The sequence below is a fragment of the Spinacia oleracea genome, chromosome 2, assembly GCF_020520425.1.
Source record: "Spinacia oleracea cultivar Varoflay chromosome 2, BTI_SOV_V1, whole genome shotgun sequence".
NCBI lineage: Eukaryota > Viridiplantae > Streptophyta > Magnoliopsida > Caryophyllales > Amaranthaceae > Spinacia > Spinacia oleracea.
In genome coordinates, this window is record NC_079488.1 from 98,039,871 (window position 1) to 98,055,231 (window position 15,361).

The 15,361-nt window shown below is 36.9% G+C and overlaps 2 protein-coding genes across 2 annotated transcripts in view; both read left to right on the forward strand.

Moving 5' to 3' along the window:
- The first annotated feature begins 816 nt into the window (after positions 1-816).
- LOC110787947 (ribulose-1,5 bisphosphate carboxylase/oxygenase large subunit N-methyltransferase, chloroplastic) lies at positions 817-10,062 on the forward strand. Its single transcript, XM_021992582.2, has 12 exons — positions 817-1,291; positions 4,651-4,814; positions 4,935-5,018; positions 5,137-5,194; positions 5,562-5,615; positions 7,535-7,606; positions 7,738-7,818; positions 8,168-8,340; positions 8,572-8,674; positions 8,764-8,895; positions 9,405-9,527; positions 9,705-10,062. Exons 1-12 carry the CDS (start codon positions 923-925, stop codon positions 9,798-9,800), a joined length of 1,509 nt encoding a protein of 502 aa, XP_021848274.1. The 5' UTR covers positions 817-922; the 3' UTR covers positions 9,801-10,062.
- An 833-nt stretch (positions 10,063-10,895) lies between these two features.
- LOC110787944 (uncharacterized) overlaps positions 10,896-15,361 on the forward strand; it is a 58,790-nt gene continuing 54,324 nt past the window's right edge. The window contains exon 1 of the mRNA XM_021992581.2: positions 10,896-11,433. Coding sequence (XP_021848273.1) covers positions 11,386-11,433 — 48 coding nt within the window. The 5' untranslated portion in view covers positions 10,896-11,385. The remainder of the gene's footprint in view (positions 11,434-15,361) is intronic.

Below are 15,361 nucleotides of genomic sequence, written 5' to 3' on the forward strand. Positions count from 1 at the left end.
GGAGGTACTTTTTTAGTTTAGGTATGTTACTTCTATAGTTTAGATCTGTTACTTTTTTTTTTATATAGTTTTAGGGGAGGTACGCTATTGGTTTCGCGCTCGTCACACCATCAAGTTGATGGTGTGACTGGTCTCACGGGAGACGCGCTGCTACTATTAAGCCTGGGTGACCGGTTACCTGTTACAAACTCAACATTAAAAACGTTGACAACCTAAAGTTGATTTCCCTCCTAAAATTTTGGACACGGCACATCACGTGCCACCTAAATAGGATTTTCTATTTTTTTTTCTTTTTTCAAAAACACCCTTAACCCTTCTCTCCTCTTAACCCTTAACCCAGATCCAACAGTTGATTGGTTTAATCCAGTCATAGCAATTGCTGATTATTTTTGACGAACTTCGAATGGAGAGGTATGAGGGATCAACAATGGTGGAGAAGAGGTAGAAGAGAAATGATGAACAGGGGAGAGAGGAACGAAAATTACAGAGATGAAGCAATTAAATCGCAGAGGAGAGAGGAACCAACATTAGAACAACAATTAAAAAAAGGAGGGAAAAAAAATTAAATTGTAACGGTTATATTGCCACGTAAGGGTGAATACCGGTTATAACAAGTTAATAACTTGCTAGGCTTAATAATAATAGTTGGGTCATAAAGGTTGGATTATTTAGAAATATTGCATAGGTAGGTTTAATTAAAGAAAACCGGGCAAAGGTTGGATTAATAATTTCGATTTTTTTTTTTTTTTTTAAAAGAATTTAAAAATTACGGAGGAGTATGAAATTTTCATCGTTGGTGAAAATTTTGCGGCACAACCAAGAAAAACAGTTGAATAAAGAAGAAACGATTAGTCCGTACAATTTACAACCAAAGAGGTCAGCAAGATAAGGCTGCTATTCTGCTTCTTCTCTTTCATCGGCCATGGCGGAAGCTTCAACAATAGTATTCCAAACCACACTACGTCCTTCCTTCTTCTCTCAAAACCATCATCATCACCTTCAATTCGCTAAACCCTTCCGTACACCCAAAACTCCATTTCGGTGCTCAATTTCCACCACTGACACTCCTACCCCTGCTTCCGTGGACAGAATTCCGTGGGGATGCGATGCCGATTCACTCGAAAACGCTGAGGCGTTGCAGGATTGGCTTACTAAGTTGGGTTTACCCCCTCAGAAGATGAGGATTGAGAAGGTTAATGTTGGTGAAAGAGGTCTTGTTGCTAATAATAATATTAGAAAAGGGGAAAAGCTTCTCTTTGTTCCTCCCTCTCTTGTTATTTCTGCTGATTCGGTATATTTTCTTTCTAACCCTCTCTTCTTTAAATTTGTTTTTGTTTTCGTTTGATGTTTTTATGTTGCTCACTAGTCATTTGCCTTATACTATTGTTAATTGTAACAACCAATGGTCGAGTTTCGAGTTTTTGCTCGGCTCAGGGTTTCCAATTAATGCTATGAAGTATATCATGATTAGGGATAAGTCATGGGTCTTCCATGTGTTTTTTCTGCAAAGGTCATAGGTAAAGTTCACATTTATGCTTGAAGCTTGAAGAATGTTATTAGGCTAATGCTATAGTTATACAATGACATCACTAATACTAACTTAGATTTAGAAAACTTAATGTTAGTTTCCTAAATACAATAAACCTCCTAACATAGTTAATACTTTCATATAACATAATCAATACTTTCCTACCGATTGCCTGTTGGTTTAGCAGTGGTTTAGCGGTGATTGGAGCTGAACTTGGTAGGGAGAACCGCGTGTTCGATCCCCTGCAACAACAATTTGGAGGGGGAGGGGACTGAAACCTATCCACCCAGAACTCGCCCCGAATCCGGATTAGCCCTAAGGGTGAACCGGGTAGTAACACCAAAAAAAATCATTAATACTTTCCTAATTATCTCAACAACCCCTCAAACAAATTGGAGCATGTGATTGAAAAATGTCCAACTTGGACATATGAAAATCAAATTGTTTCTTTCCAAGAGCCTTTGTGAAGATCCCTGGCAATTGTTTCCTTGTAGGAACATACGGCGGTGTTATTAAGCCCTTTGTAATTGCATCGCGGACAAAATGACAATCTATCTCAATGTTGTACGTTCATAAAAAACTGGATTCTTGGCCACAAAATAAATCAATAGCCTTAAGATGATGCACTCCTAAGCTTAACAACAAACCTTTCAACCACTTCAATTCACAAGTGATTGTTGCGGTGCTTCCCTGGAGCGATATTCTACTTCAGTAGATGCGCGAGAAACAAGAAATGGTTTGTTGTTTCTTTGTTTTCCAAGAGATAGGAGAGTGACCCGAAAATGCGAGCCAGCTAGTTAAAGAACGCCTAGTAATAGGACATGCAGCCAATCCGAATCACACCAAACTTTGAGAGACAATTCATTATCAGCGCGCAACATAATACCCTGACCCGGGGTTGCTTTCAAGTAGCGGACAACCAACACGTGGTGCCTGCATAAATTGAGATAATATATGTACTGAACAAGCGAGATCAGGCCGAGTCACGCCTAAATATATGAGTCGCCCAACTAGGCGCCTAAAAGGCTCTAGATCCTCCATCGATGCCCCATTGGCGTGTGCAATTCTGTGGTTCAATAGTAAATCCACTCGGCTTTGCTCCTGTCAACCCAGTTTCAAAAATAATATCAAGAGTATACTTTCTTTGGCATAAAAATAATCTAGATGCACTACGGCTACCTCAATGCCAAGAAAGTATTTCAGAGAACAAAGATCCTTCATCTTAAAACAGTCACTTAAATATCATACACCAAAACACTTTAAAGTACGAAATGCAGCGGAATCATTCCCAAAAATAACAAGAAGATCATCAACATACACCAAAACATATATTTAAACTATGCCTTTTGTATAAGTGAATAAAGAATACGTCAGAGTAAGATCGTGAAAATCCATACCCTTTCGCAAACCAACACCTTGGTGCTTGTTTCAAGCCATAAAGATTTTCGCAACCGACACACCAAGTTAGGATTTGAACACTCAAAGGCTGGAGGAAGTTTAATATATACCTCCTCCTCAAGATCTCCATGAAGAAATGCATTGTGAACATCCATGTGTGAAATTTCCAATTTTTCGGTGCTGCTATAGCCAGAAAAGCACGTACTGTAGTCATTTTTGCGACTGGAGCAAATGTTTCATCATAATCAATTCCTGCCTCTTGACTTCCAAACACAATCAATCTTGATTTAAGACGTTCAATATCACCATTTGAAAAATATTTTGTCTTGTATATCCACCGATTGCCCAAAGCACGTTTCTCTGATACCATGTAAAGTTCACTTTTATGCTTGAAAAATATTATTATGCTCAAGGCTATAGTTATAGAATAACAATCCTTGCTCCGCAAGACTACTACTAACGTAAATTTAGGAAACTTAATGCTAGTTTCCTAAACATAATAAACTCCGAACATAATTAATACTTTCCTAACTATCTCTAAATCATGTCACATGAAAGAGTCTAGGAAAAGAAGTACTCCCTCCGTCAAAGGGCCACATTCGGTTGGAAGTCGTATTTAAGGGGTTAACCTGAATTTTGTAATTTAACTACTATATATGAAGATTGAACTATTGTTTAGGGACGCAGCTTAGAAGAAATGTCACCTTTAAAGTGGGATAGAGGGATTAGATTGTTTCTACTTATAGTAATGTTTAGCCAGTGAATTATTTTGGAAGGGAAAATTGGTAGAGATTCTTTTATACATGCACATTATAGACTTGTAACCGGCTTATTTGATTATCATAAAACCACTAGTTTCTTCAAAAGAATCCGTTGATCATCAGATTTTGTAACTTGCTTTTCATGTTCAGTACTTCAGTCAGCCAAAGGCTTGATCACAATTGTTACCGGAGTAATAGATTAGGACATGACGTTTATTCAAAGTACCTACTTTCCTGTAACTAATTTTCTTAGCATACGCAGCCATATCAAAAGGTCTTGTACGCACAAGGTATTTATTGTACACCTAACTTTTACCCAATGTATTGTAACTTTTACCTAGTTTTTTTGTAACTTTTAATATTTTTTATTAACTTTTATACTATTAAAAACAAAATGATGGATAAACATTTTAAAGGGTTAAATAGTTACCTTTATACATTACTAGTGATTTTGCAAGAATAATTTTATTAAAATGAAAAAAATTATCACTAAAAAATAGATAACTTTTACATATATTGGGGTAACTTTTAAGGATTTGAGTTAACTTTTACTCCGTATTGTACACCACTTGTAAATAAGAATTTGTGCAGCCATATAGGGTAGGGTTAAGAATAATGCATTTACCATTCAAAAAAACTTTTCGTACCATGAATTTTTCTTCTCCTAGCAGTTTAAGTAATATAACCTACTCTTCTTGTAATCTTGGAAGAGACAAGAGAATGGCTTTTGATTTTACTTCAGACACTAATAATTGAATAAGCTTCATATGGACTGGTGGACATTCACATTTTAAGGAATATCTAGTCTGAATTTATTCCTTCCACATGCAATTGACGCCACCTTCAAAATTTGCACCAATGGCTTGACACATGACGTGGCAGGATATATGGTGCCAGTGTACAACTGCATGACACTTTATTTTATCTTGATTACCATGAAGCAATTCCTTGTTTGTATATCAGAAGTGGAGCTGTCCTGAGGCTGGTGAAGTGTTGAAAAGGAATTCTGTTCCCGATTGGCCGCTGATTGCGACGTACCTAATAAGTGAAGCAAGTCTATCAGGTTCATCAAGATGGAGCAATTATATCTCAGCCTTGCCTCGGCAGCCCTATTCTCTTTTGTATTGGTAAGTTAGTACTTCAATAGTCAGTCACATGTTGGATTCTTTTAGTTCCTTTTTTCGGTATCTTGGCAGAAAGGGTGTCCTCTCAATGTCTTCCCCTACAGCTTCTCTACGTCGTTTCAGGACACGTTCAGAGCTGGATAGATATTTGGAAGCATCACAGATTAGACAAAGAGCTATTGAAAGGAGTAATGATGTTATTGGAACGTAAGACTTAGCTCTTGTTGATTAGTAAATTTGATTCATCTGGATAAGGATGATTCTTTTTCTTCAAGGGTAACAACAATTCACAAAATCACTAACATCAATGTCTCCACTTGTGCAGATACAATGATTTGAAGCTCAGGATATTCTCGAAACACCCTGATTTATTCCCTGAAGAAGTATGTACATCTTTTTTCATGAAAACTTTTAATATTGCAGTTATGCATTCGCATTTGTAGTGTTAATTTAGGGATGCTTTTTATCCTACTCATTTACCTTTTTTGCAAGACTTCTTTAGAAATATAATGATTATATTTATGTCACTTATAAGATGATGAGAAGGATATTTGATAGTAGTTTACCTTTGTGTAGCACAGCACAAGTACTTGATCATAGAAAGCTGAATTGTCTAATATATTACCTTTTCTGTCTTCGAGTCATATGATACGGAAACTGTCTGAAAGTTTACTCAAACCTACTGTTTTAACTTCTTTTAATAGTGGTTTGATTGTTCTTATAAATTTCCATGTGCATTTGAAACTGCAGGTTTATAATTTGGAGACATTTAGATGGTCATTTGGCATCCTTTTCTCACGATTGGTACGTATAAATGTGTAATAATTTCAGAATTAACAAAGGATTGTAGATTTGTAGTATATGTTTTCTTCTTTTTTTAGATATGCTAGCTTTGTTTGATTTGACAAATCCAACTTCATAAGGAAGTTGTAAATTTAATGCACGCGTTCTCGTTTTAAGGATTTAGCATTTTTTGGTTTTTACAATCAGAAAATCAGAAGTAACAGTGAATAAAAATAAGTTATATTGCCTTGGTTGGTGGATATAATCTACGCAATTTTAGAGGTAGTGGAAGCAGCTGAGTGGTGGCTCTCTTACCTCAGACCTGTCCTCCTGTAAACACGGGGAGGGGGGGGGGGGGAGTTAAGTAAGTTGGACATATGCTGAGACTCTGAGAGTATCCTACGAGGAGTTGTACCAATTACTTAAAAAAACCTGTGATATTATAATTTTCTTTAGTAAACTACTACCCATGAGCGATAAGAAAGGGAAAGTTTCTTACTGAGAGGGTGTGCTAGGTAAGTGCAATTTCTTATGTATTTTCATGTGTTATTGAGGATATCATAATCTCTTGTGTCATTGACATTAATCCTGTTACTTTATCCCTTTGATCTGATGTTCTGGAAGAATGCTTGACTTCTGTAGTTATATATCCTCCACAGGAAGTTTAGAATTTGATATTGTTAAACTGTTCAACCTAACAAGCCCTAAGTTAATCTCCTAAAGGTTGTGCAAAGTTGCAAACTGTCAACCAAACTCAACCTTTTGAAAAAGTGGAGAAAGGTTCAAGCCAAATTACTAATTACGAAGTGAGAACTGTGTGTTAATGGTCTTATTGTCCTTGATTAGTCATGAAAAATGTAGCCTGATTGGCCTCTCTAATACAGTGATTGATTGGAAACCAATTGAAAAAAGGGTACTTCCTTGTGTCGGTGAGAATTTCAAGTATTCCAAAGACTAAGATTGTTGATTAATTTGAGAAGTCCAGATTTCCCGTGGGGAACAAGGGATTACCAGATCATATCTGCTTTTCCGCCATGACATAAATCTGATGTCACTCACTAGGTTCGTGCCTAGGTGAAGTCTGTATGCAACAAAGTTCTTACTATTTTGGAGAGAGTTTTGTTTCGGAACTGTTGTGGAAAGTGTTGGCTAGTTACGATCTACAAACTATGAATGAGAGAACCAATAAGTTGAAGTTGAAGTTGAAGTTGGGCGGAACTTATAGCCTTATAAGGAAGTGAATTTTTTGGTTGATTACTGAATACTGATGTGTCGATGCTCAAGAGTTGATGTGGGAGTTGAGAATGATCTCCTAATTGTCAACTCTTTTTCCTTCTTGGCAACCCCCAACTGCTCAAGGGTTGATGTGGTAGTTGAGAAGCACTCCGTATGCCCATTGTCAACTTTCTCCTTCTTGGTAACCCCAAATTCCCAAACTGCATCAATAAAAGGATTTATTGGCTCATGCGCCGATGATGAGAACCAGAACTTTCTATGTTTCTGGAATGCATGTATTTTGAGGTATTGAGGGATATTTCCAGTTTTCGAATGTGATGAAAACATCTTGGAAACATGTTTTCCAGTTCCCTTGTAGAAAATTATATGGCTGAGATACTGAAAGACATGGATTCTTGGCTTTTTGCTTCATGAAGTGGTCAATGGTATTTGGTTAATGTATTAGCCCTGAAAATAGAGATATTCAGCAATGATGACCTTTGCTATTTGTGAATCTGTTCCTATTTAAAGAATTATACAAGTTTTAGAATTTTTCATGATTTAAGTTGTGTTATGAGAAACTTGGAGCATGTTCTATTTAAATGTAAATTTACAGGTAATGGCTTATTACCTATTGGCTATTGTAGTAAAGATATATCGTGTTACTAGAATTTGCATATGTTCTTGAAAATCTAAAAGCTAGCTTTGTTTTCTTGAATATGTAGGTAAGATTACCTTCAATGGATGGTAAAGTAGCATTGGTACCATGGGCAGATATGCTGAATCACAGTTGCCAGGTACATGATCTAATGCTAAAGAGCTAAAATTATGTGGGCTGGTTAGATGTTTCACATTTAGTTAGCAATAGCATCAATAATCCTGAAAAGTTGGGTCAGATTATGAATTTTAATATCTTGATTTTTCCTAGGTGGAAACATATTTGGATTACGACAAGTCTTCAGAAGGCATTTTCTTCACAACTGACCGTCCATACCAGCCAGGTGAGCAGGTAAATCGAAGCTATGGAATAGTTTAATTACAAGGCTAGATTAAGAAGTTGCTGATCAGTACTTTTAGATGTCGCCAGCATCTAAACCTGATTAAATAATTTTACCATGCTCATATCACTGAGGTCCCTAGTACAAAAGATAGGATGTAAACCTGGTTATAATGTCTGCATCGGTTTTAATTGTTGTCTCCCAGACCGTGGAAGAATAAATTGGTCTCAAGAGGCAATTATCCTTGTTTCAAGTTGCTCTCACAAGTGCTACAAACAGAAAGATTCTCCTTTAACACTAATATTGGTAGACGGGGTAGTTTCTTAAGCTCTGACTTTTCCTTCTGTTGTTTTTGAATAGGTGTTTATATCTTATGGAAAAAAGTCTAATGGAGAGCTATTACTATCATATGGTTTTGTTCCTAAGGAAGGAACCAATCCTTCTGATTCTGCTGAATTGTCATTGTCACTTGAAAAATCTGACGAATGTTACGAGGAGAAGTTGGAAGCTTTGATGAAACACGGGTTATCAGGGTAAGTGTAATAGCTACTCCATACTAAGTAGGAAAGAAAGAATATAAGTCCAGAAGGTTTTACAGAATAGGGATTGATTTTTCTAATGCTCCATATGACGTGTTTCATGTCTTTGCCCTGGGTTATGAGCCGTGTTATAATTGATTGTGCTTCTGAAATGCCGTCTGCTTCTGAAAACTGGGCTTTATGACTGAACTATTGTCAACTACTAAGAAAAAATATGTTGTATAGGTCTCAGTGCTTTCCTTTGCAAGTGACTGGTTGGCCGGTAGAGATGATGGCTTATGCTTACCTGGTAGTCAGCCCGCCAAGCATGCTAAACCAATTTGACGAGGTACTCACTTACTTTATTAGTGCAGCTATTATGACCTAGGTTGCTTATCACAATTATCTGTGAACCTCATGAGGTTGGTTATATTTCAGATGGCTGCTACAGCATCAAATAAAACAGGGTCCAAGAAGAATATTAGATACCCGGAAATAGACGAGCAAGCTTTCCAATTCATATTAGACACTTGTGAAGCAAGCATTGTAAAATACACTAAATTCTTGCAGGTAAGATCTATCAACTGAAGTTGTTTATAAATTACTCATTAACAACACTAGATCTCGTGCAACTGGCCGAAAAAATGAGACTATTATGCTTTACAAAATTATCATGGTTTATCTCTATTTTATAAGATCACTCTTGAGGACTTGGTGTCCCCTTCTTGAAATTCTTATTGTACCCTTATTAACGTATCAATTTGTTTAAATGAAAAAGTTATGATTCATCTATCTTTTTTTAAAAAAAAGATCATTATAATAAATATTTCCATTTATCTAGGCAATTATTCATCAACAAATTTCCCCTCTATTAAAAAACTAATAATCGTAAAGTTATCTTTATATAACACTTGTTCATTTGAATCACATATATGAACCTTGATTTGTATGGTATAGATTCTCTAAAACTAAGCATGACTTTTTTTTTAAAATATATAGAATCACGGTTATTATAAAATGTCACGCACGCGTGCGATAAACACTAATTTGAATATTACGTGACTTTCGTCCTTTGACAGGCAAGTGGATCTATGGATTTGGATGTGACCTCACCGAAGCAGCTTAACCGAAGATTGTTTTTGAAGCAACTAGCCGTGGACTTGTGCAACAGTGAGAGGAGGATATTGTATCGCACCCAATATGTATGATATCTCCTCATCTTAATTTTATTTGTAAATCGTTAGTATGCATTTTATTTTTCGTTAGTTTTTTATCTTGCTTTTTGTTACTCGGAAAAGTGTGTCAGTGTGTCCCCTCTTTCGAGTTACCAGCTCCTTTCATTCATGAATCTGACTATTACCATTGTCATGCTGGTGTAGATACTAAGGAGGAGATTGAGAGATATAAGAGAAGGTGAGCTGAAAGCTCTCAGATTATTTGATGGTTTCCGGAATTGGTTTAAAGGAGGAGATTGAGAGACATAAGAGATGGTGAACTGAAGACTCTCAGATTATTTGATGGTTTCCGCCATTGTTTAAAAATGAAATAATGTCTTGGGAAATATAAGCACATTGGCATATTGTCCAATTACCTGATATGAAGCTGGGATGATGTACCATATGGAAATTGTTTTTCGAAGTTAGGTTAAGCATACCATTTTGGTAGACGTGATTCAATGTAACAGTTGAAAATTAAGTGAAGATTCAGGAATATATATTTTAATTTTTTTGATGCTAATGAGGATTAAAATCCAAGGATAAAAGAAAAAAAAAATTACAACAAAATTAAACAAGCTAATGAGGAATGAGGCGTGGGAAAGCCACCCCTTGAATGTCCTCGTCTAAAATTCTAGAAAAAGCAATAGGAAATTAGGAATATCCTCTAGGATCACGACCCTTGAGGTTGAGCAACTCCTTGGTTAGCTAGCCAGTCCGTCGCACGATTATCCTCCCGATAAACATGAACCACCTTTACCTTCCATCTAGCCTTACTAATCAAAGAACGATAATAGTTTGTGCTCTCCTCTTCTAGGCTTAGAACTTCTTTAAGCTTACACACATGCTAGATTGTCGAGTTGGATTATTAAATTACTGATTTGTAGCTCACGAGAAATCTCAAAGCCATGACCATGGGCCATAATCTCAGCCCTAAAGGCATTACAAATACCAGAGTTTGAAGATTGAAGAGTATGTTAGATGGTAAAACTAATTTTACCGACAGCTTTAAAAGCAGTCGACCGTTATAAAACAGTCGGTAATTTAACTTTCGTTTAATGAAATATAACTGCTGCTAAAAAAATCCGACCATTTCGAAAATAATATGTAAATTTTATCGACCGCCAATTAAATTTGCGGACCGCTGTAACGGTTGATATTATTTTTCTGAAAAAAAATTCAGCTTTCCCTTACTTTCTTCTCTAGTCTCTTTCATCTCCTGATAGTCTGATACTACTACTACTACTACTGAAATCACATATTTAGCAGAAGCAACCTGGACATCACACCAGACTACTCGATAAACGTTGACAATAATCATAATATGAATAATGTCTATCTAGGCAGTTTGAAAGAAAGGGAACTTCAAATGTTTTATACACCTGACAAGACCTGTTCAACGGGCCGGGTTAGGGCCGGGCCGAAATTAAAAAGGCAGGGCCGGGCTGAAGTACACAAGTATATTAAATGGGCTGGGCCGGGCCAGGCCGGGCTGAATTTAAACATGCTCGATTCACACATATAATTTGTAATTGCACAAATTTTTCTAATAATCTATCTGATAAAAGAAGCTTGATCAAAATATTAAAACTTTTTAAACCAAAAAAAATAAAAATATTAAAACTTTTGCATCTTCTCGAAAAGCCAAGTCCCACAATTCAGGATGGTTTTCTACCTTCTTCACACCATTTTCTTCTTTTCTCTCTCCTGCACTGCCTTCAATTTCTCTACTTTGCCCTTAACCCCATCTTCTATCTCACTTCCTGATCGCTCAAAAACCAGGCAAAGAAGATGAATCTCAAAAATCCATAAACTTCTGTTGAGATCTTCGACCCTTTCATCATCCATGGTGTTCGCGTTGATCTGCTCCTTCAATGTTCCTCCTCCTCTCATGGTCTGTCCCCTTTTTCTATCTCTTCAATTTTTTTTGGATGATTTACGGTTAATTTGGGAATTAGGGTTTATATATGATTTGATACTGAATTTGGGTGAAATGTAGAATACTAGCGGACAGTCTACACGTCATCCCTAGCCCTTTAACAACCCTTTTAAATATCAACCCGTTAAGAGCCCGACCCATTTATTAAAATAAAGGGCTCAGCCCGTTTTAAAACGGGCTGGACTTAGGCTTTTAACGGGCCTCCGGCCCGTTGAACAGGTCTACACCTGACCATCACAACCCCATTTAAGAGAAAGTGGGGCTAAAGGTGTTGGTTTATGTGGTAGGGTTAGGGTCGGTATTAGGTTGTTGGATCGGTGGTATGGGGGACGGCCCGGTTGTGGAGTTCTCGCCCAATGTAAGCCACAAGGACATCACAGATTCAAAAATATGACCGGTCATGCATATACCCTCACACTTAACCACTAGACAATGATCTCATTGGTTAGTACTCCCTCCTTGTTTATTTAGAGTGTTTATTTCAACTTATTTTGATTTATTCCAGCAAAAATGAGTTCAACTAAATTCAAACAAAATAAGTTTGACAAAATATATTTTTTCTAATAATGTTAAGCTTTTTTTTTAAAAAAACAATAAATAATTTTCAGATAAAATAAGACATACTTCATCTTTTTAATAATTGCACCATTAAATCGAGGTTTACACTTGCCTATGCACATTTTAAACCAAAATAACTCTAATTATGTACAGTTCGTAAAATTTATAAAAAAGTTGGTATTTTGAAAATATATATATCGAGATGAATCTAACAAGATCCTACATGATTATATTGTTTTTTACGTGTAAATTACAAAAGATGGCCATATGAGAAATTGGGATGATTCCTCCAACCATGAGAAATTGGCATGATTCCTCCAACCCGAATTATATGAGTTGGAATATGGGTCATTGGGTTGCCTCTGTTTAAAAGCATTCACTTGCTCCATTTACGTAGTATCCTGCGAACTGTAAGAGCACTCATGACCAAAGTGACATTGAATGCCACATACTTCGCAATAAGAAGTTGTCACTGGAGCTAGCTACACTAGACATAGCATTGATACTCATCGGAGGAGCCTTCAAAGAATCAATCTTTAAGTTCAAAGCCGCCACTTGTGTGGACAATAGAGAATAAGCATCAACGTCCATCTTGCCCCTTTTAGATGTGGTTCCGGTGGTGTTATAGTGATTGACAGCAAGATTGGCAAGGAAATCATAACCTGCATCCACTTATTTGTCAAGAAAAACACCCCCAACAGCAGAATCAACCATGTTCTTTGTTTCATCTTGCAAACCATGGTAGAAAATCTGAACCAGGGACCATTTTTCAATATTGTGATATGATGCGGAAACGACCGCCGCAATGCCTTGAATCTATTGCAGCCTTCTCTAAGTGACTCTCTAGGTTCTTGCGTGAATGTAGTCAACTTGTACCTTATTTCAGCAGTCTTGGTGGGTGGAAATAATTCTTCCAGAAAGGCATGTGAAATAGCACCCCACTCTGTCTCCTTGACATCGTTCAACCATGTTTAAGCCTTATCACGAAGGCTAAAACCAAACAACATAACTTTCAATTAGTCTTGAGTGGCCCCTTAATGCTTGATAGTACCACAGAGTTGGTTGAAGCTCTGGAAATGGGTGGTGGGTTCCTAAGATGGATGGCCACCATATTGATTTTGTGAGACCATGGAGATTAGAGCTGGATTGATCTCAAAGTTTTTTGCCATGATAGTTAGCATTGTGAGCCCATTTGGAATACTGCTCGAGGAGGGCACCCCATATGATTTCAGGGATTTAGACATCGTGTGACTCGGTGGAGTCTGTGAGTCTTGAGACCCTGACTGCTTCTTCTTCTGTTGTTTCTTCTTGAGTTGAAGAGTCTTGTCGAGATCGGGATCGGGAGGAACCAAGGTACCCGTTCTAGCAGACCTGGGCATAAAAAACAAACGAAGAAAACGCAGTGAGATTTTCCTCAATTGGAACTAAAAGTTCGAATGAGACAATGGAAACAATTCAAATAATCAAACTAAAACTAATAAAATCTAGCCGTCTCCCCGGCAACGGCGCCAACACGCATCTTGATGAATTAAAAAGTGATACCACAAGTGGACGGAGTCTGCTGTTAGCAGATACTTAGCAAATACGGGTCGATCCCACAGGGAGACAAGTTCTATTAGTTTTGGCCCGATTATATAAACTATTTCAATAAACAAAAGTTGGTTTTGATTATTAACTAACAAAACTAAAGCAATGATATAAATGCATAATTTATCAATGAATGAAAGGTCTAGGACATACGTTCGGTCCACCATGCTTATACCAATCCAAGAACACAAATCAAACCGGAAATGAAGGCCGAGTAATTAAAGTGCATGTTAATCCTACGATCGGGTCTTAACACTTTCAATCCAACATATGCAGTACGGTCGCTAACATAATCAGAATTGTCAATTGCACCAAGCCTCTAAAAATACGATCTTTCGATTCTAATTCCTATTAGCTAGATAATAAATTCACGATATTGGCCAATTACATGAATTAACAATTAAGAACAAATCAATTAGAATTAATTACTCAAGCATAATCTATAGATTAACAAGCTTTAATGCATAACAATCATGGTATAAACATGGCTTCCCTTACTTAGCCCTAGAAAACGACTACTCGCTCATAACTAAATTAACAAACATGAAATATGAAATAATGATGAAATTCATAATGAACAATAATAAGAAACAATAATTCAAAGCAAGAAGAATTTTGAAAATACCTCTATATTGATCAATGGAATGAAACGTACTAGGGATCAATAATATGAAGAGAGAAAATAATAATAAACGTCTATTGAATTTTAGAAAAATAAAAGCATAAGGAAAATAAATTAATTCCCTTGAACTATTTATAGTTTCTATTTTCTAAAATAAAATAAATAAAATAAAAAATAGAAGTCGTCAATGATTGGTCGATGGAAGATGACGTGGCAATGAAACCCGAGCACGACCAAACTGCCTAGGGAACGCACAAGGCGCAAAAGCTGGCGAAGCATGGCAGCGAGGGATCTCGCGTGCCATCCCTCGCTGGCCTGGTGAGACGCAAAACAATAGCAGGGCGAGGCAACGAGGGATCTCGCGAGCCATCCCTCGTTGGCCTAGTGAAGCGCATAGCAAAGCAAAGCAGCGAGGCAACGAGGAATCTAGCGAGCCATCCCTCGCTGGCCTGGTGAGATGCATAGAAAAACAACAATGAAGCAATGAGGCAGCGAGGGATCTAGCGAGAGAGCGAGGGATGTACATCCTCTTATGCAATGCTTGATGGATAGAGACATGGTGTAACGAGAGATGCAACGAGCCAACGAGGGATCTTGCTAGCCAACGAGAGATCTTGCGAGCCTATGCACAAGCGATACATCGAGCTAATCATCCGGATTGACATAATCGTTCACGGAAAGCTCAATTCTCCGATCAAACACTTCGTCTTTAACTCAAACCATCCGGTGATCATTAGATCCACCTCCAAACACTCCGAAAGCATCCAAATGATTGTAAAATCACCTGAAATATCAAAGAAAACACAAACGGAGCGTAATAGAGTACAATAACGACGACTTATGCAATTTTGTCTTTAAATGCAATTAATATGAGACAAATGCCTAGAAATGCAACCTAATGCGCCTAAAATACCATATACAAATATGATTCATCATAATGCTGCTATTTTTTTTTCTTGTGTGTATGTTGATTTTGATCTATTTGTTATGGTTGTTTGATTTTGATTTTTAATTTTTGATTTTTTTACGTTTACTTTGTGATGTTTATACGTTAATCACATAAGGAGAGCAAACTTTTTTCAAGATTTCTAAATTGATTGAAAGTAAATGACGCTT